General features: G+C 34.8%; 1 protein-coding gene across 4 annotated transcripts in view; it reads right to left on the reverse strand.

Moving 5' to 3' along the window:
• KIAA0825 (KIAA0825 ortholog) overlaps positions 1 to 27497 on the reverse strand; it is a 234884-nt gene that overhangs the window by 95725 nt on the left and 111662 nt on the right. For 3 of the 4 annotated variants that reach the window (XM_064736407.1, XM_064736408.1, XM_064736409.1), the window contains 5 exons: positions 25463 to 25871; positions 21489 to 21645; positions 16751 to 16906; positions 13488 to 13582; positions 6792 to 7422 (listed from right to left, as the gene is read on the reverse strand). In XM_064736407.1, the coding sequence (XP_064592477.1) occupies positions 7284 to 7422; positions 13488 to 13582; positions 16751 to 16906; positions 21489 to 21645; positions 25463 to 25871 (956 nt within the window). In that variant the 3' untranslated portion in view covers positions 6792 to 7283. Of the gene's footprint in view, positions 1 to 6791; positions 7423 to 13487; positions 13583 to 16750; positions 16907 to 21488; positions 21646 to 25462; positions 25872 to 27497 lie in introns of those variants that run through there. The other variant, XM_064736406.1, reaches the window with a different exon arrangement.

Here is a 27497-nt window from a genome sequence, read left to right on the forward strand (position 1 = left end):
AAGCTTTATGACACTAGGAATACACACAACATTTTTTCAGTTGTAATATTTGATCCATAAACTAAGTGATATACTTATGTTAATTTACCTTTTAAAATATATCATGTGTTGTTCATTTTTTTTGACAGGCCTTCCATTCATACTGAAGACATGTTTAAAAACACTACATTTTCTCTCAATAAGAAAAATCACTTTATCCACTATCATACTCATTCTCTTTCAATAAAAAATCAATCATCAAATACTTATTTACAAGTTCAATTTGTTTTACTCTGATTTAAACATGCTGTTCAAATCAGTTCAAATTCTTTCAACTCTACTTGGTATTCTTGGTACTATTTTTAATAGTATTTGACATTTTAAAAGAGCAAGGAGAAAAAGAAACTTTATACATTATAAGAAATATACGCTTAGAAGTTTGTGATCTGGTACTGCTCAGAGCCCTAATTTTTTATAAGAAAAAACCCCCACCAAAATTAAATCTGTTATGAGGGTTTCAAAGTAATAAACATCTGATTGAGCCCATTGAATAAGGCAATTGCATCGGTTGTCTAAATGGTAGCAATGTCAATGTCAGATATGTGGTTATCTTTTCATCTTGGTCTATTCTCAAATGTAAAAATCAAATGTTTGAAGGACATTTCACTGACCTGTTATGGCCTCTTCAACTCTCCAACACAATACTACTATTCCTCATATAAGTGCCACATTTTGGATAAAAACCCACTTCATCCACGATGCCTTTGCGACATCTGGCGGTCCTTATTATACATAAACTTTAAGTTTGTTTCTTTGTTGGGTGTTTTCAGTTGCTGTTGGGTACTTTTAGTATAATAATTTTACTCCATTTATTTATTTATTTGCAAATCTACTAGCATGTAAAACTTCAGTCCAAAAGGCTTTGATACCCCCTAGCAGGGGAACAAAAGCAATCTAGTTTGCAAAAACACAAGGTCTACCATGAGTCCATATGGAGCAAAAGGTCACAAATCTTGAGACGCAGTGACATTATGACAATAAGACACTTTTGAGACAGAAGCTGACTCATTTTGAATATAAAAAGGACACTGATCAAATTCTCCCACGCATTTAAAACTATGGAGAAGAATAAGCATGAGAAGAACCTGATGTAGATGTGTAACCGAGGAGAGTTAAAACATACCCTTTAGTTTTCACAATTACAAGATGCCACAAAAAACTTGACAAGTCTGCTTCAGAAGATTTAAAAGCATTATTTTTATGTCATTATCGGATGCTGAGAAAATTTTATTAAAGGAAAAAACACTGTTCACAGGGTGCACGTTCCTTATAAGAACTCAGCTCTTTTAAAATTAATTCAGTTATGCCCAAGCTTGTTCTACATGTTTCAAACCTATTATTTATCATTTCAATAAACTATGAGAAAAGTATTATAAGCAATAGAAAAATTATCTTCCCTTCTATATCCTTCTTCCTTAGCTATTTCACTGCAGTAGGAAAACCTCATTCTAATTTCTTTATTACAGTAACTGCAGGGGTATTTGGCATCAACTTTGTGAAACCATAACTTTGCTATTTCTTAGCCCAGCAGGAGGAACTAGTGCATAAAAACTTCACTTGTTCTAACAATTTTTTTTTTTCAAACCAAGAGATGATACAGTAACCAAAGACTAAAGGTGTATTACTTGAGATATAGAGCATCACTTCTTTAAATTCTAATTTGCTGCATCATGGTAAAGATTTAGTTAAACACACTACCGTTCCAAAATGAGCAACATAGTAAATTGTTTGTCTCTATATGAACAGATATGTAGCATGTAGTACTAACATTCAAGAAAAATTTCTAATAAATCATAAATGAATCAAACTGAAAAAAATAATGTCTCAAAACTGCTCTTGGCATGGACTGGATTTAGTAAACAGTCTAATGGTATAGTTCACTATTTCCTTATTTTACAACAAAAGATTTCTGCATCATTAGAATATCTAGTAGGTGCCTGTAAAAGCCACCATTCAAATTTTAATTAAAATTTCAGTAGCCTGTGTTTTCAGTGTATGTATATGGACAAGATACAAACTATGCACTGCAGCACAAGCACATGATTCTCTGCAAATTACAGACACATAACCAAATATGTCAGAAATACAGGCCAAAGAAACATTGTTAATTCTAAGTAGTCCTCCCATGCCACAAAACTGCAGGCATACAATCTAGCCTAACATGTTGAATTGAAGTTATTGTACTGAATTCACAGAGTCAACTCATTAAGGATGTGAGTGAGCACATTCAGGATTATGTTTAAGTATGGAATAAAAAGATTAATCAGTCATTGAACTCCATGTACAAAAATTTAGCATGTGACAACATAGATTAAAATCAGAAAACTAAGCAAATTTTAAAAAACACATCAGGAAATGTCATAAACTAATGAAAGAACTAAAGTATCATGGTAAAAGGAGGAACTTTCCTTCTCCACTGAAATAAAGATAAATAAGTAAACAACAAACTGACAACACATACTTCTAGAAGTATTAGAGCAATTCCTTTAAGCTGCTATGAACTAAAGCATGGTCTGTTAAGACTTCAGAATCTGTTAATTTTCTATGAAAAATTTTTACCAATAGTGAAAACACTATGAAAGCCTGATCACACAAATCTTGTTCTGGACTCACGCCTTTCCTGATGAAAAAGTAATAGAAAAAAGCAGCACTTTTTGTCAGATAAGTATCTCTGAATTTTTCTTCCTCAGAAAGTTATAGACTGAAGCTGGTTAACTCACATTGGTTAATATCCAAATATTGAGGCTTGGGCATGATATTGGAGAATGATCTGTGAGCATAACTTCATAGTTATTGTCAAGTTATGCATGAACTACAACAATATGGCACTGAAGTTTAGATAGACAGAGATCAATGACGATTCATTTTTAATGCTGAAATTCTGAAACCACTCTATCAAATTTTACTATGCTAACAACCATCTATCACTGAGATATGCAAAGAATACCAGATTGTCTCTGCATTCACTTAGAGGTTATAAAGCCCACTGTTTCTATTGCATGATCTAACAGTGACTCCATATGAAACAATAAAAATGAGATGCCAAATATAAGACAGAAATGGAAAATAAATTTACTGTTAAGGAGCTATGACATATTTTTAAAGGTTTCTTTTTCACTTGAAAGACAAGAAAACCTTTAATTGTCTACATACGGTTTACAGAGGTTTAACTATATATCATATTAATGCTCTCAGTTTTTATCCCAATGTACTGTTGAATTACCCATGTAATTATCCCAAGAGAAATCATGATGGTTACTTTACTGACTATATTTATTGACGGATATAATTTTGTTAATACTTTTGTGGGAAGAGTTTGGCAGTATTTAAATTCAGCTATCACGCTTTTTATTAATACAATTAAAAGGATAATTTCTGTACTATTTTAGAGGGTGGGTCTTTTTACAGAGATGTTTAATTGCTGGGTTAAAGCAACAACAGAAAGCTAATAAGAAAAAATTTAAACAACAATTTATGGTCAAACATGAAACAAAACTAAAATTGTCCCTGATACCAATAGTGAAATCTCTTTAAAATGCAAAAAAGGGTTGTTAAATAACAACAGTTCTTTCTGAAATGACAACATGATAGTATATGCCTTAACAAGCCCTCCAACAACAAGCAGTAGCACCACATTTGAGAAAACAGAAAAAGTCTGTTACAAATATAACTTAAAGAGATGTTTATTTCAAATATCTGCTGACAGAACCTTGTAAAGGCAAAGCAGTTATAACTTTTGATGTACCAATAATACAAGACCTTATTGCTGCAATAAATGCAGCACCATTGTTTCCTCATCTTTTGTGTGCACTATGATGTTTACTGATTCAGCAGGCACTATACTTACATACAGTTCAATTTACTTAAAATCAATAAGACCAAAATAACTTTGCAACTGGCAACCCTGGAAATAAAAAAAGTGAGTGAAGAATGTGGATTGCAAATTAAAATCTATTTCTGGATATGAAGACCAAAAGTAAGACAGATGTTCTAAAGAGAGAAACAGAAGATCAGACTACGGCTATTAAGAAATTACTCATCCCAGATGATGGTGGGAAACTGTTCTCATCTGCCTCAGATTTTAGTGAGTCATTTTTATTATACTAAACATTTATTTTTGGAAAAAATGTGAAAATTGGGGAGACCAAGGAATTAGCAAATACAAAAATTCTAACAAATTCATACACTCTGATGGAGTAAAATTAATTTTCATCCATGCCGAATATATCAATTTAAAGATAATCTGAGGGAAAAAAAAATTATGAGGTAGTATAAGACTTCTGACTAAACTCTCCTTCATTCCAGGGATACAGAAAGTTTAAGGAAGCATGATGTGGAAAAATTGTATGGCAATATCATTCTTCGGCTTCTTATTGTGGGTTTTTCCCATCACTGCAGGTGAAAAAACTCAGTGCAGGCTGATTAACTTCTAACTAAAATCTTCTAACTAATTTCACTTTAAACATTTTATGACTGTCTACATTGCAGCACGACAGTATGACAGCATGACTGAATCTTTGTTCCACATGATTTTTGTAGTAGGGGAAAATATTGGAAAATCATTAAGAAAATAGCCAGTCATTTATATGCAGAAAATCCCTGTATTAAATTTTTTTCTGTCAAAACTTCCATGCACATTTTCTGTGTACAGAAATTTAAAATATTGAAACTCTTTACATTAATCATTGCAATCAAAACTGTGTTTCCATTTAAATGAATATGTTGTATTAAAATGAACAAAGGGTGAAAACAGTGTCAGCGTTTACTTTCTTTTCCTAAACTAAATAGTATTGCTTGGAAAACAAAAAAATATTTCTCTTTAAAATAAAGGAACTCAATAATGAAAACATGAAAAGAGTTGTGTTTTTCAAGTAAAATGGAAAGACAAAAGTTTAAGAATGTTTGTAGATGTGCCTTGTTTAACAGTTTTATATGTTGGATGTGACTTTCACAGTCTGTTGGCTGTTGCAGGAAAGACATCACATCTGTGACTTGGCTGTTGATTAATGAGTCTTTCAATTCCCTGCTACCATCTGAAGAAGGGCTGTGGCATTTCTTAGCTTCACTGATTTACTCGCCTTCAGCTGTAGTCCTACCAAGGTATCTTCCATAAAAAAAAAATCACACCTGGTTAAGGCTAATGAAAACCTTAATATGTCATTTTCTAGACAAGTCAAAAAGCATGTAAAACTAGACAAAAGATGTATTCAAGCAACATGAATGCAGTTTTGTCATAACCTGTCAATCTAAAGACTAACATGAAAAAGCTTTCTTCAATGACATTTTACAGTGTCAACTATCAGAATGACAATTCTTAATTCCCTCTTTGGTATATGAGGCAGTATGCACAATGGTTTCCCACTCTTCCCAAAGACTAAATTTTGTTGTTAGACCCTAGAAAGAAATTAAGGGGGGAAGAAATATCCCAGTCAAAAAGTTTTTCTGGGTCAAATCATCAGTCAGCATCAGAAACGCCCAAATCACTGTGTATAGGCAGATTTTACACTTACTACTCCCTTCACCAACATTGCTGTATCTGCGTTGTGACGGTAAACTTTCCAAGGTCAGTTTGACATTAACAACTCGACTTAGGGAAGAAGCAATAAGACCTCTAGGACTTGTCATCCTTTCTTAAGCAGTGCCAACCTGGCAAGACAGAGTAAGTACATTCAGGAAAGCCATGAGAGAAGTCAATAACTTTGGAAAAGCAATAGCTCTAAGAGACAACAGGTACAGCTGCAAAGGTCTGGGATCTGCACTGTGGCCACCACCACAGTATGCTTTGTCCTGACCTTGAAATATTCACTGTTGCAACAACAAAGCAAGTGCTTTTTGGTACAGCAGTGAACATTTTAAGGTCAGGAGAAGCATACAGTCTTCCCCATCCCCTTCAGGGAAAAACTAATGGGACTACCACTTCCTAAAATGAATGCATGGTGATTCAAATTAGATAACCATTAAAGCCTCACTAAAGCTGAGTCACCTCCCCTTTGCTGCCACAAAGGAACAGAGGATAGCAACAGCCGCCACAGATCAGCTACTATGTGATAGTTTTGTATCTTAAATTTAGTCAAAAGAACTAGGTTCTACTCTTCACTTTGCTACAGACCAATTTTGCAGCATAGAAGAAAGCTTCAAAGTGACTTGCACGACCAGATTTTCCATTTGTTTAACTCTGATATTAATACTTCGCCCTCTACCTTACAGGGGACTTGCATGTCTCAGCTCATTACAGCTTACAAAGAAATTGAGATCCCTGTATGGAAATTAAATTACACTACATTACTAAAACTTTGATGAAAAATCCCTTATCTAAAAGCAGAAAAAGGATGAAACAATGCCTTGATGGACAAGACAGACTTTTAGCTTGTCAGCTTGTGTCCTGCAGCCTCTTCCCTTGCAGGTGTAGCAAGAAAGTCTATAGATAAGACAAGAAGCTAAGCCACTGTGTACAATCAGGGAAGTCAGTATTTTGAATCCAATAATTCACATTTATACATTTAGCAATTATACATTACACTTACATTACACTTACAATCACTATATTACTATATATCTACTAAGAATGGAAACTTGGATCAATAGAGGCCTGAAAGAGGAAAGAGAAAAGAATAGATAAGAAAAATAAACATGCGTATCTCCACTTAAGAATCACTAGTGAGAACAGGATTTGAGACAGAGTTGAAAGGAGAGCAAATTATTTACAAATGAAAGGAAATATCTGTTTTTAAGAAAAGCCACCCGAGTCACAGGATAGCAATCACCAGGTTTATTATACAGTGATAAAACAGTGAAGTGCCACACGTCCAAGTGATGATTTATAGAATACAAGTACCTAGTTACAAAGACAAGATACATGCCTTTAAAGGAACCAATGAATCCTAACAATAAATACACAAATGTATTATTAACACAATACATTGCATTTGATGATACTAGCAGTATTCCCATCAAAGCCTGGGAATGCTGGTTCCAGGCAGGACAGAATTAATGTTTGCACTAGCCAGGAAGGGCCATGGCTGAGACCTGGAGGTTACTCTATACCACCTCATGTAGTTTTCTGGGCATGGGGAAAGGGTTTTCTCTGGAGCCAGTGGGGTGGAGGGAGCAATTGAGTGCTATCCCTTGCCAGGGGGTTTCCATGTGAATTGCTTGCCTCTTTCTTGTACCCTCTGTTGTTAGTATTGTTGCTGTTACTACTTGTTTTCTTCATTCAGTGTTGTTTCCAGTAAATTACTCTTGTTTCAACCCATGATGTTTATGTTTTGTGCCTCCAATTCTCCTCTCCACAGCACCACAGGGGAGGGAAGGGGGAAAGGAGTAAGCAGTGGTTCAGTGGTTTGGAGAGTCTCAGCAGGAGCACTACATTGTGGAATACCATTCCTAAACCAAGAAAAAAGCATATCAAAGGATATAAAAATGCAGACAAATGTGATTTGAATGGAGAATGTCATTTAAATGGAGAAAAAAGATAGTGTGAGACATTATTAGAAGTTTGGATCATAGGTCTCTGCCCTAGCCAACACGCTGTGCTTACTACACTTTTGAATGCAAAAAGATGCACCAACTTTCTTCTTACAACACTTCTTTTTCATTCATTTTATTTTCACTTTCTCTAGAAGGCAGGTTTGAGTATTAAAAAAAGCATCCAATTAGCATGAAACCTTATTTAAGCAATTTTATAGTTGTTAATTAAAGTACATGCTTTTGTATTGCAAGGCTAGCAAAGGCCTCATCATAAAAGACTCCAAAGTATTAAAAAGTAGCTCATATTAAGTAAGGTTAAATGGGATATGGCAATCCTTATGTTTTTTCGCACCTTCTGTCGGAGATTACTCATCAGAGAGTATTTCTTTTTCATATTATTCATCAATATATCTGCACAATAGAGAGACTGATAACAATCAGAAAAGTGCATTGCATATGGGGAGCCTCTTCTTTAACCTCATTTACTTGTGAAATTCATGCTGTAACTGTATACATGATAGGGGCTTGAGTGGCAGTCAAACAGTGTGTAGTACTGTTCCCTTTTGCTTATTGATGTATGTTCTGCCACCAATGCTTTAGTTTAGAAGTGCCAGGCAAGGAACTAAGCCTACTTCTGACAGATTTTTTAAAGTCACAGTATGGTTTGATTAGCTATGTCAGAAGAGGATAAGCAGACAAAGGATAATCCTTGTGATGACAGATGTGACATATACCTTGTTATTGACCAACTCATTTATGGAACAGGATCCTTGCTTACCCAGAAAGGTCAAAGTGAGATTTTCCACAAAATCCCATTGGCTTTTTTTGGTACATCCAGCACTAGGGTCTAAGCTTGACTTTGTGATTAACCAAAAGATGTACAATAATGGATTAATACCTTTCACCTGCTTCTTTTCATAGAGGAGCAATGAGATACTGCCTTTCATAGCCTCCCATGCATTTTAGAAAGTCTGTTATCATATGCATTATAAGGGCATCATTTATAGTAACACCAAGCAGGTGATGATTACTGCAATATTAATGGCATCCTAGCTCTTCACCAACCATCATTAATAGTTGACTTGTAACTGCAGCAACAACATGAATTTCCAACATCCAGCAAATTTGGATACCAAAGATCTGGGAGGATCTGCAGTTTGGAAGACAGATTTACATGCCTAGAACTACACTAGATATAAGACTGCTGTCCTCTGCCATGCAGATAAGCTCTCTGCCTTGGCATTGTGTCAGTAACTGCTCTTCCATCATTTGTTTCTTCCACAAACAAAATTGTTAGAGAACTTCCCACCTTTTAATACCCTTAGGTTTTTTTCACTCATTTCTCAGATTTAGACTTTTGTAAAGTTTTATAAAAAATCTTTGACAGACAACAAAACACATGCAGTTTGTTGGCATTCTTTTCAGTTTCAAAACTACATAATAAATTTTTCCACACGTTGATAAACTAGATTTTAAAAGTGCGTTTTCTGGATATCTAGATAATCAACAACACAATGAATATAAACATTTTCTATAAATAGTTCACCATATGGCTATCATTCTCAACAGATGGTGTCTGTGTATTCACTAGAATATACAAGAGCTATGCAAATTTTGCCCTGCAATCATTCAAAATTCTAAACAAGATTTTCTTACTTCAGTTTTATTAAGCTTAATCAAAGTCAAAACACGTAATTTTATCCCTTAGCTCTAATATGGGGAAAAAAATGCCACCACTGTATAAACAAATCAATTTGCAAAAGGCAGTACAGTTGAAAGGATTTTAGTAAAGAGACACTAGATACAAGATTTTCTCAATCCTAGGACAGTACTCTGCTGCTAATGATAGTTTTAACCTACCTAAAAAGCTGACCCACTGTAAACAGTCCAGTAGTTCATCAACAAGAATGCAGTCTGGACTATGTCATGAAAAAATCTGCAGTCCAAGGGATCTGAGAGTTTATATCTACTTTGCTGCAAATGTTCTCATATGCATTTGTAATGGCATCACTTATAGTAACACCAATCAGGTGATGATTACTGCTGTATTAACAGCACCCCAGATCTTCACCAACCATCATTAATAGTTGACTTGTAGCTGTAGCAACAGAGCCTACTAGAAAGCCGACAGATTTTATCCAGTTTTAGTAAAAAACAAACTTACTCAATTTTTTACAGTTTCCTGAAAGCCAATATATAAACCTCTCCATGTTTTCAACTTTCAGAAGTTCAGAATCTTTATCAACACATGACCAAAAGTTGGCTAGATACTTGGCTATCCTGTTCCAACTTAAAACTATTTAAGCTCATATCACTGTATAAACATTTTCTGGAAAGTTCTTCTTGAGCTACACTGGCATGTCTGTTGGAAATCAAATTCTAATTTTTAGTTTAGACATTTCTATTGCATTTATTATCCACTTGAACAAATATTAGTTTTAATTTCTATAGTTTTTCAAACTTGTTACTACTTCTCACCTGACACACATGGTAAAAGTAACACATTCCCATTCCTCTCTTAGTAATTAAGTTGTTAATATTTCTGTTCAGAAGGTCCTGACTGTTGTTGGCTTTGCCACTCATGAGTTCTTCTCTATCTATTTCTATAGCTCCCAGCGTGCTCCTGTAGCAGGATCTACATCATTCCAACTGAATCACTACTTGTCCCTGCACAGACACCAGCTCTTAGTGCAACATCCCTAAGCATAGAGGAGGGAATCTCAGCCATTCCTCTTCAGAACTGCAAATAACTGCAATACTGGATAATAGCTTCACATGTTACAAAAATGTCTCTTTTTTTCCTCCTCTTTATGGTGACAGGAATATCTTTACATTATTGTAAGGTATTCAGTGCACCTGAAAGTCCTGCACAACCGCAGATGGCAGGTCACATCTCAAGAAGATCATATCTTCTAACCATCTAACAAATTGCCAAGACATTCCTCTGAAAATTAATGGTCATAAATTTAAATTTTATATAAAGGAGAGTACATAAACAAGAAGAATAATGCATGGTAGAGTGCTCTGGAATTGTGCCTCAGTGTTGACAACACACAGGCTTTTTGCCTCCTGCTAAGTACTTCTTGCTGATTTTCAACACACTGATTTGGCCAGACAACAACAACTGTAACTTTTATGAGCAGGACACTAAGTATAAGTCAAGATATGCGTAATTAAATAACAATTGTTCTTCTTGCTTTAATACGTGTATTAGAGGTAAGGAACCCCCATTTGTTACTGGAGTAGCTAAAAGGATGAACAAGTGACAAGTGAGTCCAAGACTTGAAAAGGCCTATGTGTGTAGGATATTTTAAAAATATCCTACATACTTACACGTATCTGTGTAAGTATGCAGGATATTTTTTAAAACTTGTGTAAATCAAGTTCATAGGTTAGTTGAATGTTAATGGTCTTATTGCTAAAAGATACTGTTTCAAATATAATTGAGAAATACATTTTAACTTTTATTCTTCCAGTTCAAACTATATACATAATATATACACATACGTATTATTTATTTTTGAGTAAATTAAAATCAGATGGGTTGAAGTTTGTTAAATTGAATGGCTTAGAGCTTCTAAATTGCTGTTTTGTCAAATGCTTTTTATTGATTCAATGTTGCTTTTAACTTTTTCTTAAGATCCCTGATTTTCTCAAGTTTGCCAGTTAAGTTTTTACTGTTTTGACTCTTGAGGAGTATCTTGTAGGTATTCCTCTCCTGAATCTAACTCACAGCACATACATAAATCCCTGTAAGCCCCTTTCAGGGACTCAGTGAGAGGATTCCAGAGCCTTATAACCACCACATCTTTAATTTGACAAATTTCCTGGATGCTTTTACTTTGAGGATCACAGGAATGCATGGATTAGATTCCCATCATTGTGTGAAGCCAGCAATGAGTAGTAGACAACAATTCATTTCCTTTTTAACCAGTCCTAAAAGTATTTTACTTTCCCCTAACCACCAACTAATTAATTTGCCTAACACTTGCTGGCTCTGGGACAATGCTCTCATAACACCCTCTCACCTAACTCAGTCATTAACTAGGTTAGGGGAGCACTTCCCTTGTAAATGAGTCCCCTAAGCATTTTCACTTTTTTTTTCTCAAAAGAAAGACTGTGCTTTTAAAATTTCATATGCAACTGACAGTATTTTTTCTTGAAATATGAAAATAAGTAAATAAATATCATTCTAACATCACTGTGAACTGGTGAAAAAAAATTTGCCTGCAGAGACACGACTATTCAGGGTAAGCTTCAGCATGTGTCAAAGGAAGGAGTAATTTAAATATTATGGTGCTCCACTTTATAAAATGATGGTTCTGAAACAGCTCAAGTACTGCCTGTGGTTTTGTTTAACTCATCTCAGGAGGCAAACAGTAGAAACAGAATAGGTCCACCATAAATGGGAGGTCAAAATAATCACACATTCAGCTTGAACACATTAAGTCTTGAGCACAAGTAAGGCTGATTCATACAGTTCTAGGAAGGATCATGAAGAATCACCTAAAGATAGGGCTCACTTGAGTCTTACTGCAAAGCTTGTTTGTGTAGCCACAAGAACAGCTGGAACTGTCCTAGTCAGCTGGAACATATGAGCAGATACACTTAAGCTGTGATAAAAATAAAGTCAGATAAAGACCAGGTGTGCTGTCGATGCCAGCTGCTATGGAAGATTCTGGATCAGCTATTCTACCTTTTATGATCACAGTGGATCTAAATGATGTGCTGGTTTGCAGAGTGGTTGAAATAATAGGTCCATGCTCTAATCATTAATTACTTGCATAATGTCACTTCTAGATGAGAATTTCCTTACCATGTAAAAGGGCAATGAATTAAGACATTTTCAAATTAGGAAAGATGACAACAATTAGGAAATTAATTAAAATTTTAAAAATAGATGATATGACAATGATGTGAAATACAGAGATGGAGAGAGTAGGAATACACATGATTTCTTTCTGAGGAGGCACACACATGATTTCTTTCTAAATCTAAAAAGAGATCAGAAGAAAAATAAAATGTGTTTTAAGGGAACAGTGAATATGAAATGTCCACACAAAATATTTCCTGTGCAAATCACAGCGGCCCTTTGCTCCCTTTGGCTCATATTGATGACAATAAAATGAAGTTCAAGAACCAGTTTTAGTCTATGAGCCGCTTTTAAAAGGACAATCTACTTCATTTTTAATGAAGGACATGAGATAGCAATCAACAGGAGAACCATCAAAATAAAAAAAAAAATAGTACTGTATTTTCTCTGACATTTAACACAAAATGATGAACAGTCAGTTCAAAAGTTGACTGATTGGATCTTATTAGGCATCATCAGGAGGATTCAGAATTAAGAAGTGAATGTCTTAGTTCAGTGTGCAACATGTAAGTTTTCACAAGTGACAAATACTAACAAAACCAAATAACAAACAAACAAACAAACCACACAACCCCCCAAACGAATTCTACCTAAATTTTTCTGAATTTAAGAAATTGCAGTTTCTGAATTAAGCAGTTACATTTTACAAGTGAAAAGGCAATAAAAGATGAGGAAAAGTTTTATTAATTGAAAACTATTAAGAAAACACTTTCTATTTCTAGCTACACTTGTTGTGCCCCAACTGAATTTAAGATCCTTTGCAACTTGAGTAAATAGAGCCTAAATTATGTGCTGAAATTTCCCTGAGCAGTATAGGTTTGCAAAAGTTACTAATTTTTCCAAAGCCTCGTTTAAGTGCAATATCAACATATATTCATATACTTCTGTCTCAGACAGAAAGAACAAATTATACACCTCAAAACAGGAATTGAAAGACATCTGAGTATGGATCAAATACTACAGAAAAAATGTTGCTACTTTTTAAAACTATGTATTTTAAAAGAAATGCAGAATTTGCTTTGCAAATTTCACCACTAAAATCTTTGTGAACTATTATAAGGTCAAAAATACAAAAGGAAAATGTGATGATTTGGCAAAATCCCGTTACCTGTGTGACAGCAGCACCTTGAAGGCCATCTGATTCAGTCCCAAGTGACCTGGCAGCAAGCTTGACCAATCCCAGTTCCATTCAGTAATGGCTGACTGTTGATACATGGAAAGAAGCTAGTTAGTTATTCATCAGCATTAATATGATCAGTACATTAAAGCTCCAGCTGTGATATACTAACAAAAGAGGGGGGTCTAGAATGAGGACTTAGAAAGATGTTATCAATCATGTCCACAGAAGAAGGTTTTTATTCCAATAAAATGGCAATTAATTAATTAGGGACATAGCCACACTTTATAAAAAACAGTGTTTTTAACCATTGTTATTCCAACTGTTGATGGCATTCTGATCAACTACTTTGTCTGCGAGCTTTACTCTTTGTCCAAAAAGTAAAATAGTTGGTAACTTTCTATGTAACAGCAGTTTGTATTTTCTGCTGTCAGCAAAAAGTTATGTCATGAAAAATTTGGCATAGCTGGAATTCAAGAAGTAACTTGTATCATAATTAGAGTGATTTAATGCTGTATTATAAACAGTATAAAATCTATAAAATAGGAACAAGTATAACTCCATAGCACTTATTTAATAAACAAAAGCAATCTACATCATCAGTGGGCAGACAAGAGACCATACACAACATTCTTATTTTTATAAAACAGTAAATCCTGTTGCATAATGTTCCTTATCGTTGTCAGCAATGGTCAAGTAGTGACTATAATCTTCTTGGGAGGAAATAGGTACAAAGTATTACAATAAGTATTATTGCCGTAATACTGAAACATCACTGAGTAGTAAAGAAAAAAATGTTTAAGCAAGTCAAAACAATGAAAATAAACCTAAATAAATAGTAAAGTATAACTTGGAGTGTATCTTTTTCTTCTTACAGACAGCACTTGGTTCTTCTGGGAGAGCAGAATCACTGCAATCCCTCCTATTCCTCCCATCTATATTTCATCACTTTCCTTCACCTTACCTAATTTACTCCCTATCCCCCACCTTTGCCAGGCATGTTAAAGTAAAGTAGAAAAACAAAGGTGAAATACAGAGCACGAAGGGGATATAAGGGTAACCAGAAAAAAAACCAAAATACTGAGAAAACAGAAAGCAAATGAATAAGAAAAGGTTCCTTGTCAGTGCTCTGGCATCTTTACAGGCACTGGAAATAATTTTCATTGGAAACAAGGCACTCAGCTATACTGATCACTGTTTTATAAATGGCCAGTCCCACATAACAAATAAATGTAAAATTTAATGTTAAAGGGAACTGAACTATTTAATAACATCATTAAACCTGGAAATAGAATCAGAGGAGAGAATTATAGAATGATTGAGGTTTGAAGGGATCTGAAAGATCACCATGTTCCAACCTCTTGCTATGTGCAAGGCACATCTTTCACTAGAACAGATTTCTCAGAGCTCTGCCCAGCCTAGCCTGGAATGCTTTAAACAGATGGGGCAATCACAGCTTCTCTAGGCAACCTGTTACACTGCCTCACCACCCTCACAGGAAATAATTTCTTTCTAATATCTAATCTCAGCTACTGTCTGTTTGAATCCATTCCCCTTTGTCCCCTTTACATGCTCATGTAAATTGTCCTTCTCCATCTTTCTTGTAAGCTTCCTTCAAGTACTGCAAGGCTGCAATTAGGTCACACTGAAGCCATCTCTTTTCCAGGCCAAACAATTGCAATTCTCTTGCCCTTTCTTCATAGGAGAAGTGCTCCATCCCCCTAGTGATTTTGCTGTTCCTCCTCTGGACTGGCTCCAGCAGCTCCATATCCTTCCTGTGCTGGGGACCCCAGAGCTGGATGCAGCACTGCAGGTGGGGTCACAGGAGCAGAATCAACTCCCTTTACCTGCTGGTCATGCTCCTTTTGATGCAGCCCATCAAACAGTTGGCTTCCTGGGCTGAATATGAGGAAGAACTTCTTTCCTGCCTGGCTGACTGACATTGGAACAGACTCCCCAGAGAGACTGTTGAGTCCTCCTCACTGGAGATACTCAAGAACCATCTGGACACAATTCTCTGCCCCTGTGCTCTAGGACAGCCCTGCTTGAGCTGGGAGGTTGGACCAGATGACCCACCATGGTCCTTTCCAATCTCACCCATTCTGTGGTTCACTGATTCTTGATTGGAAGGTCCCTTCCAACTCAAGCTATTCTATGATTCTATTGATTCAAAGATTCTATAAAGCATACTTCTCTGGAATGAGGAGCCTTGAGCAGCCTTGTGGAATTGGTATTTGTCTCCTTTTTCAAGATATTAAGACTTTTATTGCAGCAGTACAATGATCGTACTGTTCATTAAACAAGTAAGAAAAACAGCAATATAACCGATGAAATAGACCAATGTAGTCAAAACTGGAGAGATTACACTGTATATAAGCAGGGCTGCACTGAAAAAGGATGCATTTCCACACAAGTCTGTAAAGTGAATTTTGCGTCACTGTGATACCACATTTTTTCAAATACTTGAATTGAATGCTGGAATCAAAAACATTGATGACATATTAAGAATATATGAGAAACTATGGCATAAGATTTTTTAAGTACAAAAGTGGTATCAGAAACTATCTAGCATTTTGTGTAATGAATTGGTCATGGAGTGCTCCAGCAGAGATTTAGGCAACTAGATCTCATTTCTTTAACTGTTCCATTATAAGGAAACTAAATTCTAATAAGAAAATTGTAATCCTTTACATATTATGAGTATGACTTAAAGAAAACCAGAAATGTATGCCTTTTGTGTGTGTGTGTGTGTGTGTGTGTGTGTTTTAACTCACTTAGTCTCACTGTTCTGTAAAATCTCTGTATTTCTAAAGCATTCTTTACTTGACTGTTCAACGTATCTGTGAAAGCCCCACAAGGAAGATTATAAATATGAACTTATAGTTCTGATATGATTTTTCAAAGGCCTCAGACTAACCCTATGTACTATTGCACAGATGTAATAAAAGTTATTGCTATTAGGGGCTTTCCCTCAGTATACTGAACGCAGAAAGTGTAAGTATATGCAAATTGCTCTTGCATGCAATAATTCTGATCAAGGAAGAGGCCAGTAATGGCTTTTTGAACATCATGATATAGTAAAAAGGGTACCCTCATTACACTCCCAAGAAATAATATATCTTTCTGCTTCATTAAATGTGAACACACATAAATAAGTCTTCATTTTCATACATTCAGTCTTTATCATTATCATGATCATAATAATACCAACAAGTAAAAATATACTATAACCAAGGTTTCAGATTTTCACAAACCTGATTGAATACTTTTGCATAAGATTGTCTGTACACCTGGAAAGGGTTGAAGACAGGCTGCTCTTCTCTGCCCTTCAGCGTCAAAGGCAGATATTGACTTGAGGTAACACCATCTTCAGAAGAATTCTCACAAGACAGCTGCTCTTTCAAATATTCCTTTTGGAACAAAAAGCAACCACAGAATAGTACAGGCCACCTAGCTTTCTATGTGAAATTTGCCTACATTTCAAGCAGAAGTTTGGAAGATAAAAGTTCCTTTTAATACAATGGGGAATTAAAAATCTTTTTAAAAAAACAGAAACCTTTTTAACAATATCACCATTTTACAATGAACAAGAAATAACCTCGGAAAACATGCACCCAGCTTGAGCAAAACAGAACAATCTAACTTATTGCTTTGAAATTCTTGTCAATTTATTTGTATGAGTTCTCAATTTATATATATATATATACATATATATATATATATATATATATATATATATATGCACAAGGTATATGTAGAAGTGAACAACAAATGTTTTTCATGACTTTTGAATTAAACTTCTTGGAAAACAGTCAACCATTACTATAAATCAATTCTTTGATTAACATGTTGAAACCATGTTGTTCAAACATAGGAATAAATATTCTCCCACTCTTGAAAGCTATTTTTAGCTGCTTAAACATTCAAGGACTAGAAGCAGTATGATTTGCATTGCAATTTTAGAAACTATACTGTAACAGATGCATTATTATTTTGGACACCATCTTTTCTGTTTTCACTTCTTCGACTACTATGTAAATAAATCATCATTGCAGGCCAATAAGTGTTTTGATTAAATAGAACCATTTTATGAAGAACTAGATAATGAAACATTTACACATCCATTTGCTAGACTAACTACTGTGAGTAAACAGTTTATTGTTATTAAAATGAAGTCCATTACACGGAGAAGTACTCAAGGTGAGTCATTAGGATGGGTGGATGCAAATGCTCCTCTTATTTGCAGTAATGCCGAGGTGGAATAACAGGCAAACTACCTGCCAAGGCATCCTGCGCCTCTCAGTAGGTCTTTCTAAAAGAAGAATTACATCATCTGTTTAAACTTACCCAATTATGGCCTGACCTGAAAGGCACAAATTCAGTTTCAGGCCACACAGACTGTAGCTGTTTCTCCCTTGTGTTGGCACTAGCATATGTTGTGAAATCAGCCAGGAAAAAAAAAGGCTTCATCCAGATAAACAAGCCAAATGATTTCTATTACTAGTACAAAGTGGGGGGGGCTACGAATGGAAAAGCATGGGGGCAAGAGAAAGAGAAGGACTGTCTCTCTGCTGGTTGCAATCAAATGTCATGTCTGACCAAGAGAATCACAAAATTGTCTTTGTGTATGGAAAATATCCCCAAGCAAAAGAAGAAAAACAAGGTGAGCTTTTTTCTGCTTAAAACAGTATCACAGAGCAACTGGGAAAACATACTCTCTTTTAGCTATTTTTACTCAGCTTTTCAAAAATATCTGGATTTTTATTTCCCCATTCATTTATTCATTCACTACTTTATGCTATAACAAAGATTTCAGAGCCACGGTGAAGGAGGTTATTTAAAAGCTATTTCTGTACATCTACCAAATTTTCATAAATGTACTGCCTTCCACGTACACATTTTTACAAAATCTGTAGACTAAAGCAACCCAGCCCTCTGGATGTAACAGAGACAGCAGAAGCAGATTGTGTTGCTTTTTCAGAAGCAATACTGGAAATAGCTGTCCATGTGTTGCCAGATGAGGAACTATTTGCTCAGCTGGTGGGAAGACACAATGCTTATTTTGCAAATCCAGTAGTCTACAGAACGGTGCTATCCGTATTCTGTAGGATCATGTTAAACATTAACAAAGTAACGAACCAGCCTGGGTACGCCATCTCAGCTCCCACTGTGGAAAGCAACACCAGTTCACTGAATGGGTAACTTCGGGGTCTGGGACCACCAGAGACCACAAGAGGGACCCCCGGGACAGACGAGCACACGCGCAAAGTGGGGAGGGCATGTTATGGGTCTCCAGGAAATTATTATTATATGTATGGTTCGTTCTGGGAAAATCAATGAATATGTATGTAAAATACAGTATATAAAACAGGAGGTTTTCTGTACTTGACATGCACGATTCTGGTGGAGATATCCCTGCAGCATCTGACACTGTAATAAAGAATGCCTGCTTCTTAATGTTACAGTGGTGTTAGGAGGGAGATTTTGACCAATTTTGCTAACTCCTGCTTGCCAGGGTTTGAAAAATTCAAGTGATATACAACTGACCTCAATAAAAGTATTTTTCCGTCTTTAATAAAATACTGTGAATTTGCTTTTGGTGAAGAGACTTATTCAACAATGGTAAATACATTACATTCAGATGCCCTCTTAGTTCAGTAAATATCATAGTCACTGAAAGGGTCATGTTTCAAAAATGTGAAAATATGAAATCACATCTGTAAACATGTGAGCTATATCCTCAGTACACTCACTGGGCATCAAACCAAGTGTACAGAATATTATTGAGCCTGACAGATCAGAAGAGTTTTCTCTTTCGTTGTCATTACTAAAAAAATATTTTAGATTTTTTTTTTTTTTTTTGCCAACACATGAAGGGCTGAACGCTGTTTTGAGTATACAGCAACTGTTAAAAATTTTCATTAAAACTATTTTCACATCCAGCTTCCAAGAACCCATATCCTTTTCTATCTGCTTTTCTAAGGAATATTACTAAGAACAACAATTTTCTGTCCCATCATTTTGTTTTTACACATGATTACCAAGCACCGTAGCATAAAGATCTCTAAAACTTATTTTAAGAACACAATCCTGTGACATTCCAAGGAGTCCTTGAAGAAAAGAGTGGACCTTTGAATACAAAATCAAATCTATTTCTTGGTAAGCAGGCACATAAAACATAATTTAGGTTTTGAAAAATAATATTGAAAAGTCTATAATCATAATACCATGCTAAGCATTAAAATGTTTTGTAATGGTTTCAAAGGCATTTGAAAGTAATACAGTTAAATCCTTCTGTAACTCAAGCTGGTCAGGATCTCTCTTCTTCTTCTCTTTTAAAACAATACAGTTTTTTCCACTGAGAAATGTTCTATTTTTAAAAAGGGTCTAACTAGCTGCAGAAATTCAAGGAGAGACACCTGGGATGTGGAAAGTCAGGCTGAAGTCCCTTTTCCCTCTAATTCTCTTAGCTTCATACCTCCTATTGGAGCTGCTCCACTTTGTATAAATAACCGAATACTCACAGGAGTCAGATCTTAGATCAGGGTCTCCAAAACCCAGGATGTGCATTTTATTCCTTCAGCTACAGTATCATTCTATTTTTGACCCTAAAAGTTACAGAATGCATTTTTACCACTATTTCTACAAGGCAAAACAACTCCAACAAGGGAAAAAGGAGTTCCATGCTGATAGCTAATGGTATGGAGGTTTGGGGAATTAGTTCAGATGTGGGAGATGCAGATTCAATTCCCTGTATAAACCAGGAAGTATAAAGATTTGAGCCTGCATGTGCTGTCCCCTAGATAACTGTCCTAACTTCTAGATTATATGCTATTTTTGATGGTCTTTTCCAAATCTCTTTATACCTAATAGTAATCCTGAATGTGCTCCAGGTGAGGAAGTTTGGTTTATTACAGTAATAATTTTCACTTCACTTCCTAAACCAGTTACAGGAAATTGAAACTTGAAAAGATTCTACACTGTACTAATGTAAGGTTGCCATCTCTGCACATATGCTTCCATTGCTTCTGATGCTTCCAAAGCCAGATTCATAAAGGTTGTTTTTAAGCCTCTACTTAGGAACTAAACAGTTGGATCCTATTTTCAGAGGCATAGTATGTGTACTAAGGTGCTCTCTATGGCCTCCCTACAGACAGAGCTCTCTAAGTCAGAGTTTTCTACAACCAGGTTTTCCAGAAGAAAAATCCTGGCCTCTGCCTATATTTGCATTATTTTGTATTTTATTACAAACACTTCTGTACACTTGCAAGGGTCTTAAGCACCTGCTTATGCATTCAAGGAATTTAGTAATTAAAACTAAAATCAGAACTTTCTAAATTAAGTTGTGTTACCATACAATTTAAACAAACCTATGTTTATTTCAGTGAATAAAACCAAAATGCTTTTGGTAACTTGGGGCAATTTAGAATAGCCTTAGAAATAATGCAATTACTCTTTTACATTACAAAAATTCCATATGCAGCAAATAAATCTGAATTTGTATCTTGTAATTTTAAAAGCACTTTGGCTGAACAGAATTGTCTAAATTGAGTAAGATTACATTTACTTCCTCAGTACAACCATAGGGGTTGCTTACTTGTTTAAACCAAGATAGTTAATTAACCAAGTGTAATTTTACCTTTGTAACAGTCAATTCTTCAACAGCCTTCGCTGATTTTTAAATTTATTTTTTTTTACTGTGCTCAGACTCCTAAAATGAATCTGTGGTCTACAACATGAAACTAAAGGAAGTTTATGAGCCATACTACTGTCTAAGTACCTAAATAAAATCTACAGTGTTTCCTCTAACGTAGTCTTTTCTGTAGAAATGCACAAAAGCCTAAACTGAATGCATTCTATTAAAACACAATATAGGATTCTATAGTGATTTTAAGAAGTATTATCACCTCCTTGACTAACCCTTAGCTGTCAGCAGATGTTGCCCCAGGCCAGTACACACCTAATTGGTCTGCGGAAAGGCCGTTTCCCTACCTCATTGAGCCGGATGATGTGATAAATTTGCCTCAGGTACTCACTACCACCTGGTTTGTGGCAGATATCCAGGACCATCATGTTTATATTATGCTCAGACAATCCAAGTGCAATGCCTCCTTCCTCTAATGTTGCACTTTTAACTGTGACTGAGACACTAGAAGATAGAAAAGATACAGTCCTAAGTTAAATTTACAAAAAGCAAAATATTAATATCAACTCAGCTATAACTACATGTTCAAAAAAACCTCGAAGTACTCAGACATATGTTACTCTACATATATCTCTCACATAATACATGTTAAATAACAGTATTATACTAATTTTAATCACCTTAATTGGAAAGATGAACAGATAAAACACTCCTTAAGGATAACGAAGTAGCAAATATTTTCATTTCCCCTAGAGAAGTATCTTTGGTACTAGAAATGGCATTTACATTTGATCTCTTGTGCATTTTTCCTTGCCTGTCACAGCATATATAAAAGCCTAATTAACATGTCAGAAAGGTAGCCATTACTTTAAGTATAGGTTAGAAGTTTTAAATTTAAGTAGTTTCATTTCCACTGCTATGTTATTAACCATTTAAAAGGTCCTTATTTGCCACTTGTTGCATTTTTTGCCCTATACCATTCCTTGGGGCTTTTTTTGTATTTGTGTGAAACTTCTACCATGAAAATCTGGAAGTGACATTCCCAAATGCCTCCAAAAATGTGCATTCAAATCTCTGATTGTTGTCAGACTCTCTGCACGCAACCACAAGTTACTATCTTACTACTGCTACTAATGAAGTCTGAGAAAGAAGCAGTACTAAAATTTTCCTCAAATACTAGAGCTGCAGCACAGATATTTAACATGTATGTGTCAAGAACTCAAAAGATTAACAAGAATATATTGTCCTTTCTACAGATACCTTCGGATAATTTAAAATAAACAAGGAAGCATTATCAATCAATTAAAAAATCAGTGTTGTAACTGTTAAGAAGTAAAACAAAAAACAAGCCATCAAAAAAATCCCCAAAATCTGAAAACAAAACCACTGTAGTTGCATTTTACTGTTTAAAGTGTGCCATGGTTACAAAGTCAGTCCTTCTGAAAGTTGCTGTTTGACCTACAGGCTCTCTGAAATGCTGCACAGCTGCTGGACATTAAAACCGATAGATATTGCTTCCACATGCAGTTTCAGAATGTCCTACAGAGCAAATAGTTTCAAAATATAAACTATAATTTTGTTCTTTGCTGAATGCAAGTAAGTGATACTATATTATTATGGTGTACTTTACAGAAAAGCTTCAAAGAAATTGATCTTTGAATTAAAGCACATTTAAGGATGATATTTGATGCCACATACAGATACAACCTGAATTTCTTGTCAAAATTTGTAGCAACTAACATTGAAAAAGCTAAGGACCTCTGACAAAGGAATGTATCAGTGCCAGAAGCACCCAAATTGTGTTCTTTACTGCCCGTTACTGCGCAGGTGAAGCAGATGATTGGATTCAGGCAGCACTATGATTAATGACTTCCTCTCTGGATTTGGGACTGCCTATCAATCATGTCATTAGCAAGAATGTGCCCTGAGAGAGGCAGACCTCAGCCAAGGAATAACTGCATTCATCTTAATCTGTATATGCACCCAGCCAGCAAGGTCAGGGTCACCATGATGAAAAACAATAATCTTCAATTCGACAAATTACTTTGCAAAGACAGACATTTCTTTTCTTCCCAGGATGTGTGTTTTTTAGAATCTAACGTGACTGTTTACAGCTCTGGTGCTACCATAAAGTGAAGGTTACTTTAATGAATAGTAATACTTTCAGGCAGTACACAAGACAGGTAAAGAACCCTTGCCATTTTCTGAACCTTTCAATGAGGGCTACAATTTTTGAAATATTCTTCAAAATAAAGTTAATATATAAATTTAGACTTTTTATGTAAATAGCAATACTGACAATAATAACATAACATGAAATCAAGCAAGAATTTTACTTACAAAAACCCTCTACACTTCAAAAATGTTTTTATCGCTGTGTAGGTGAGTCCCAAATAAATTTTTGAAATTTATTGGGTTTTTTCTTTCCTATGTATCTATTAGAAGTCTATAAACATTTACAAATATGTGCGTGTATATATATATATGCACATGCATCCAGCTAAATCAGAAAATAATTTGATTATTGAATGGTTACATAGCAAAATATAGTACATAGTATATAATTACAATATAGTAATTTCATTCATGAAAATCATAAATCCCCTCTTGAAAGACTGTTTTAAGTTTAGTAATTATGTGGTCACTACTTACTTTAATTGATTATTTGAATTTCAGCTTTAATATATTAGTTTTGTAATTTGCATTTACAATAACATTTATATCTAGATACCTCAGGTATTTATAAACTGGATCTTTTTTTCCCACAGATATTGACTGACAATATTTGAATGAAAAGTGGAAAAACAACATTCATATTAGATTTCTATTGCAGAAATGCAACTGAAGCCAGGGAAGTCAACTTCATAACTGCATCAAATAACTGCTCACTTGGAGAGCAGGCAATGTAATCTTCATTCTAAGCTTAAAATTACCAGGCCTAATCACAAGCTAGTTCTTTCATTGCTGTAAACAAACTGTAGACATACAGAAACATTTTCCCATGTTTTATTTTCCACAATCTGATACCTAACATGTAACACAGCATTTTTGTGGTATTTTACAAAAGAAAATACAGTAGCATATTAAATTAAAATTCTTAGCTTCTGAAGATGTGTAAACTAACTCAAGTTTTAGTTTTTAGAGGTTATCCACAATATTGTCTTCCTATATTTGTATTTTTAAGAAGTACCTATTCTCAGTGACATTACAAACTGTATTATGGGACCACTGTGTTAAGTATCAATTTACAAATTATCATTATGCTCTTTTATTCTACAACTCCGTCAGTCACTGGCATCTGGCTTCAATCTTTTAATCATTGGATTAGATCTTGTAAATTAAAATTAAATGGAAATGCAAAGATAACAAAGGTCAGTGTCAATGAGTGTTTATGTGACACTATTACTGCTTACCACATTTATTACTGCTACCCACATTAACTGACTACTCATAGAAACAAGACACTGTCCGTTAAAGCCTGTTCAGTGGTATCAGTGACAAAAACCTGCATGAAAACCTGTTCAGTGGTATCACTGATTCCAGCCTACAATCACTGTATCCTTTGTTTACAGGGACAAATCCTGACATGACAACAACTGCAACCTTCAAGCTTACTCACGGAATACTCATGGAATAAACCAGCAATCTTACTTTTGGTCGTTACAATTTAATTCAGTAAGTCATGCTATTCCAATCAATCTAATATGGCAAAGTCGATGAATGGTATTTTTACAGAATGATACATGAATGCAACATTAAAACAGACTGGACTACAAACACACTGACGTGTACACAACTCCTTGAAAAATCACTGTAAAGGTTTTAATGTCAAATCTGAAGGAAAAATTGGTATTTTCTCAGAAAGGCACAGCAGGATATTATTCTTCTCCTTTTATGATATACCCTATTTGCCTCAGGGTTTTATATGTTTTAGAATAAAGTATGCTTACTTTTTATTCACAGATGAACATTGAAAATTTCTCACAGTTCCTCTTAATTTAATCACCACAGTAAAATTAAATTATAAATGTATTTAGTACCTGTTTACATTTTGAAAGATCATGGACTTGTCCATATTTTTGATAACATGAAATCTTGTAGTACTATGAACACACCGTTCTGATGAAAAAACCATATTTTAGTGTTTCAGCAATGAACTTAAATTACAAACCCATGGCATATCAATATTTAGGACTAATCTGTTTCACATAAGATCACTGCTCATCTCTTTTCCTTAAAACTGAGCAGTAGCCATAAACATGCCAATAATCCAGTAAAATAAAGAGCAAATAATAGCATTTGAAAAATACTATGTTCTTACCAGTCTATGCTCAATTTTCTTGCCTTCAGCAACTGGCTCTCAATCCAGTTTGGTCTTTGCTGCTCAATGCTTTGTATGATCTTCTGGGTCACTTGCTTGGGACCACTTTTCTGTTTTCCCATAATACTTTCTAAGCACACACGAACTAAACTGAGTTTTTCTTTGCTCCATCTGTCAAGTGTTGCACCTGTTAAAAATTCTGCAGTATTTCCATCCTCAAATATCCGACATATAATTACAATCAAGTTCCAGACAAGCAGACCAGCTTTCTTCAATTCAGCAAAGTTTCTTGACATTTTTCTCTCAGCCAGAAAAAAGAAGTATTTAACTGGGGGAGGCAAACATGCAATCACTGTAGGTAACTTGCTGATTACAATAGATACTGCTTGAGCTGCAAGCCTTGTGAAGCCTTAAAAATAGAAAGAAAAGATTATATGATTAACATTAACAGTATAGTTCTAACTGCTTCTGAATGTTGTATGATAATTTCTAACCTCCTTTTGTACTGAAAATGGGTAAAAAGCTTAAGTACTCAACACTGTACTGTAGTTTCACTTGTATTATGCTATCTGCACATAAATCCCACAAAACTCAAACAACTACATTAAATAAAAGCAGAAAATTTAAAATTTAGACTGTGACTCTCAACAATTAGTCCTGGTGTGTACAGTCATTACAAAATCATGAGAAAGACAGTACTCAGGTATTCTGAATGGTAAAAAGTTGTCTTCAAAATTATAGCATTTTTTCAACTTCACAACTGAAGCATTGTGCTAAGTGTATCAGAATATTACATACATTTATAACCACTAGTTTTTTGTAAATTCTTTTCTAAGTTCAAAATTACAAAAGTTCAGTTTATCATCTTTCATTTAAACATCAACACTAGATAGCACTGCATTTTAAAGACCCTAGATAATAAAAGTAGCTATAAAAGTAACTACAGAGAAATTGTGTTGCTCAGAACCCAAGACATATATAAAATGAAAAACATAGCAAAAGGTGTCAAGATTAAAAAAAGCACCAATCTCCAAACAATTCAAGAAGACCCTGTGTCACTGCACCTGCATTCCAAATGTTTTTCTTTTATTAAAAAAAGGAACCATATCTGTTCTAGGTATCACACATACAAATTTAAATTGTCTTGAAGCCTAGACTGTTACCTCTCAGTTTGCATATCAGTTCACACATAGCAATTAGCCAAAATAGCCATACAAAAGTTCTAGACTAAAATTAGAGTGCTGTGAAGATGTATGAAAAAAAAGAATGGATTGATGCCCTGGCTTGGCCACAATCTACATACTCAAAACTCTGTGCCGCAATATACTACAGTTTTGAAAATAATCAGGTAATATTTTGGTGGCAAAAATTTATCATTAAATGTTTCTAAAAGTTAGCCTTCTGAACCACAACCTGATATGACAGATGCTTTAGGCACTGTGGGCTATGAAAATACATACCAGAAATCAGCTTTACATCTAAGCACCTTCAAAACACCTCCTGTTCTGAATGATTTCTTTCTTCCTTTACTGTTTCAACAACCAAGCAGCAGCATATTCCACAAAAGTTTCAGTGCTTGTTTTATTCAAGCATAAATTGCTGTGTGGTAAAGTTGGGGTGAATGACAATCCCAAATGAAAAGATGATAATGAAAAGGAAAGCTGTTTACAGCCATTGAGGCCAAAGTATAAGCATTATTCTTCACTTTGTTTTGAATCCCATCTGACTACTGCCAGATGCTGGAAACATCTCCAGCATATTATTATCAATACTACAATACTGATTATTTTCAAAATCTTGTTTGTATATGCATGGCTGCAAGCCTCAAGAAAGAATAATCAAATTTTAATGGAAAGTACTGAAAACACCCCAACCACCACAAGATGTTTAGGAATAGTTTGTTCATTGTAAAGCTATAACACTCACAAAATTTAATTGCCTAGTTTTGGAGTAAATGAGTGAAGGACTTAAAAGTTCTTATGAGAAGCTTATAGGATGCATTATACACATATATAAATATTATGTTTAAATTTCA

This window comes from Zonotrichia leucophrys, chromosome Z (genome assembly GCF_028769735.1).
Source record: "Zonotrichia leucophrys gambelii isolate GWCS_2022_RI chromosome Z, RI_Zleu_2.0, whole genome shotgun sequence".
Classification (NCBI taxonomy): Eukaryota; Metazoa; Chordata; class Aves; order Passeriformes; family Passerellidae; genus Zonotrichia; species Zonotrichia leucophrys.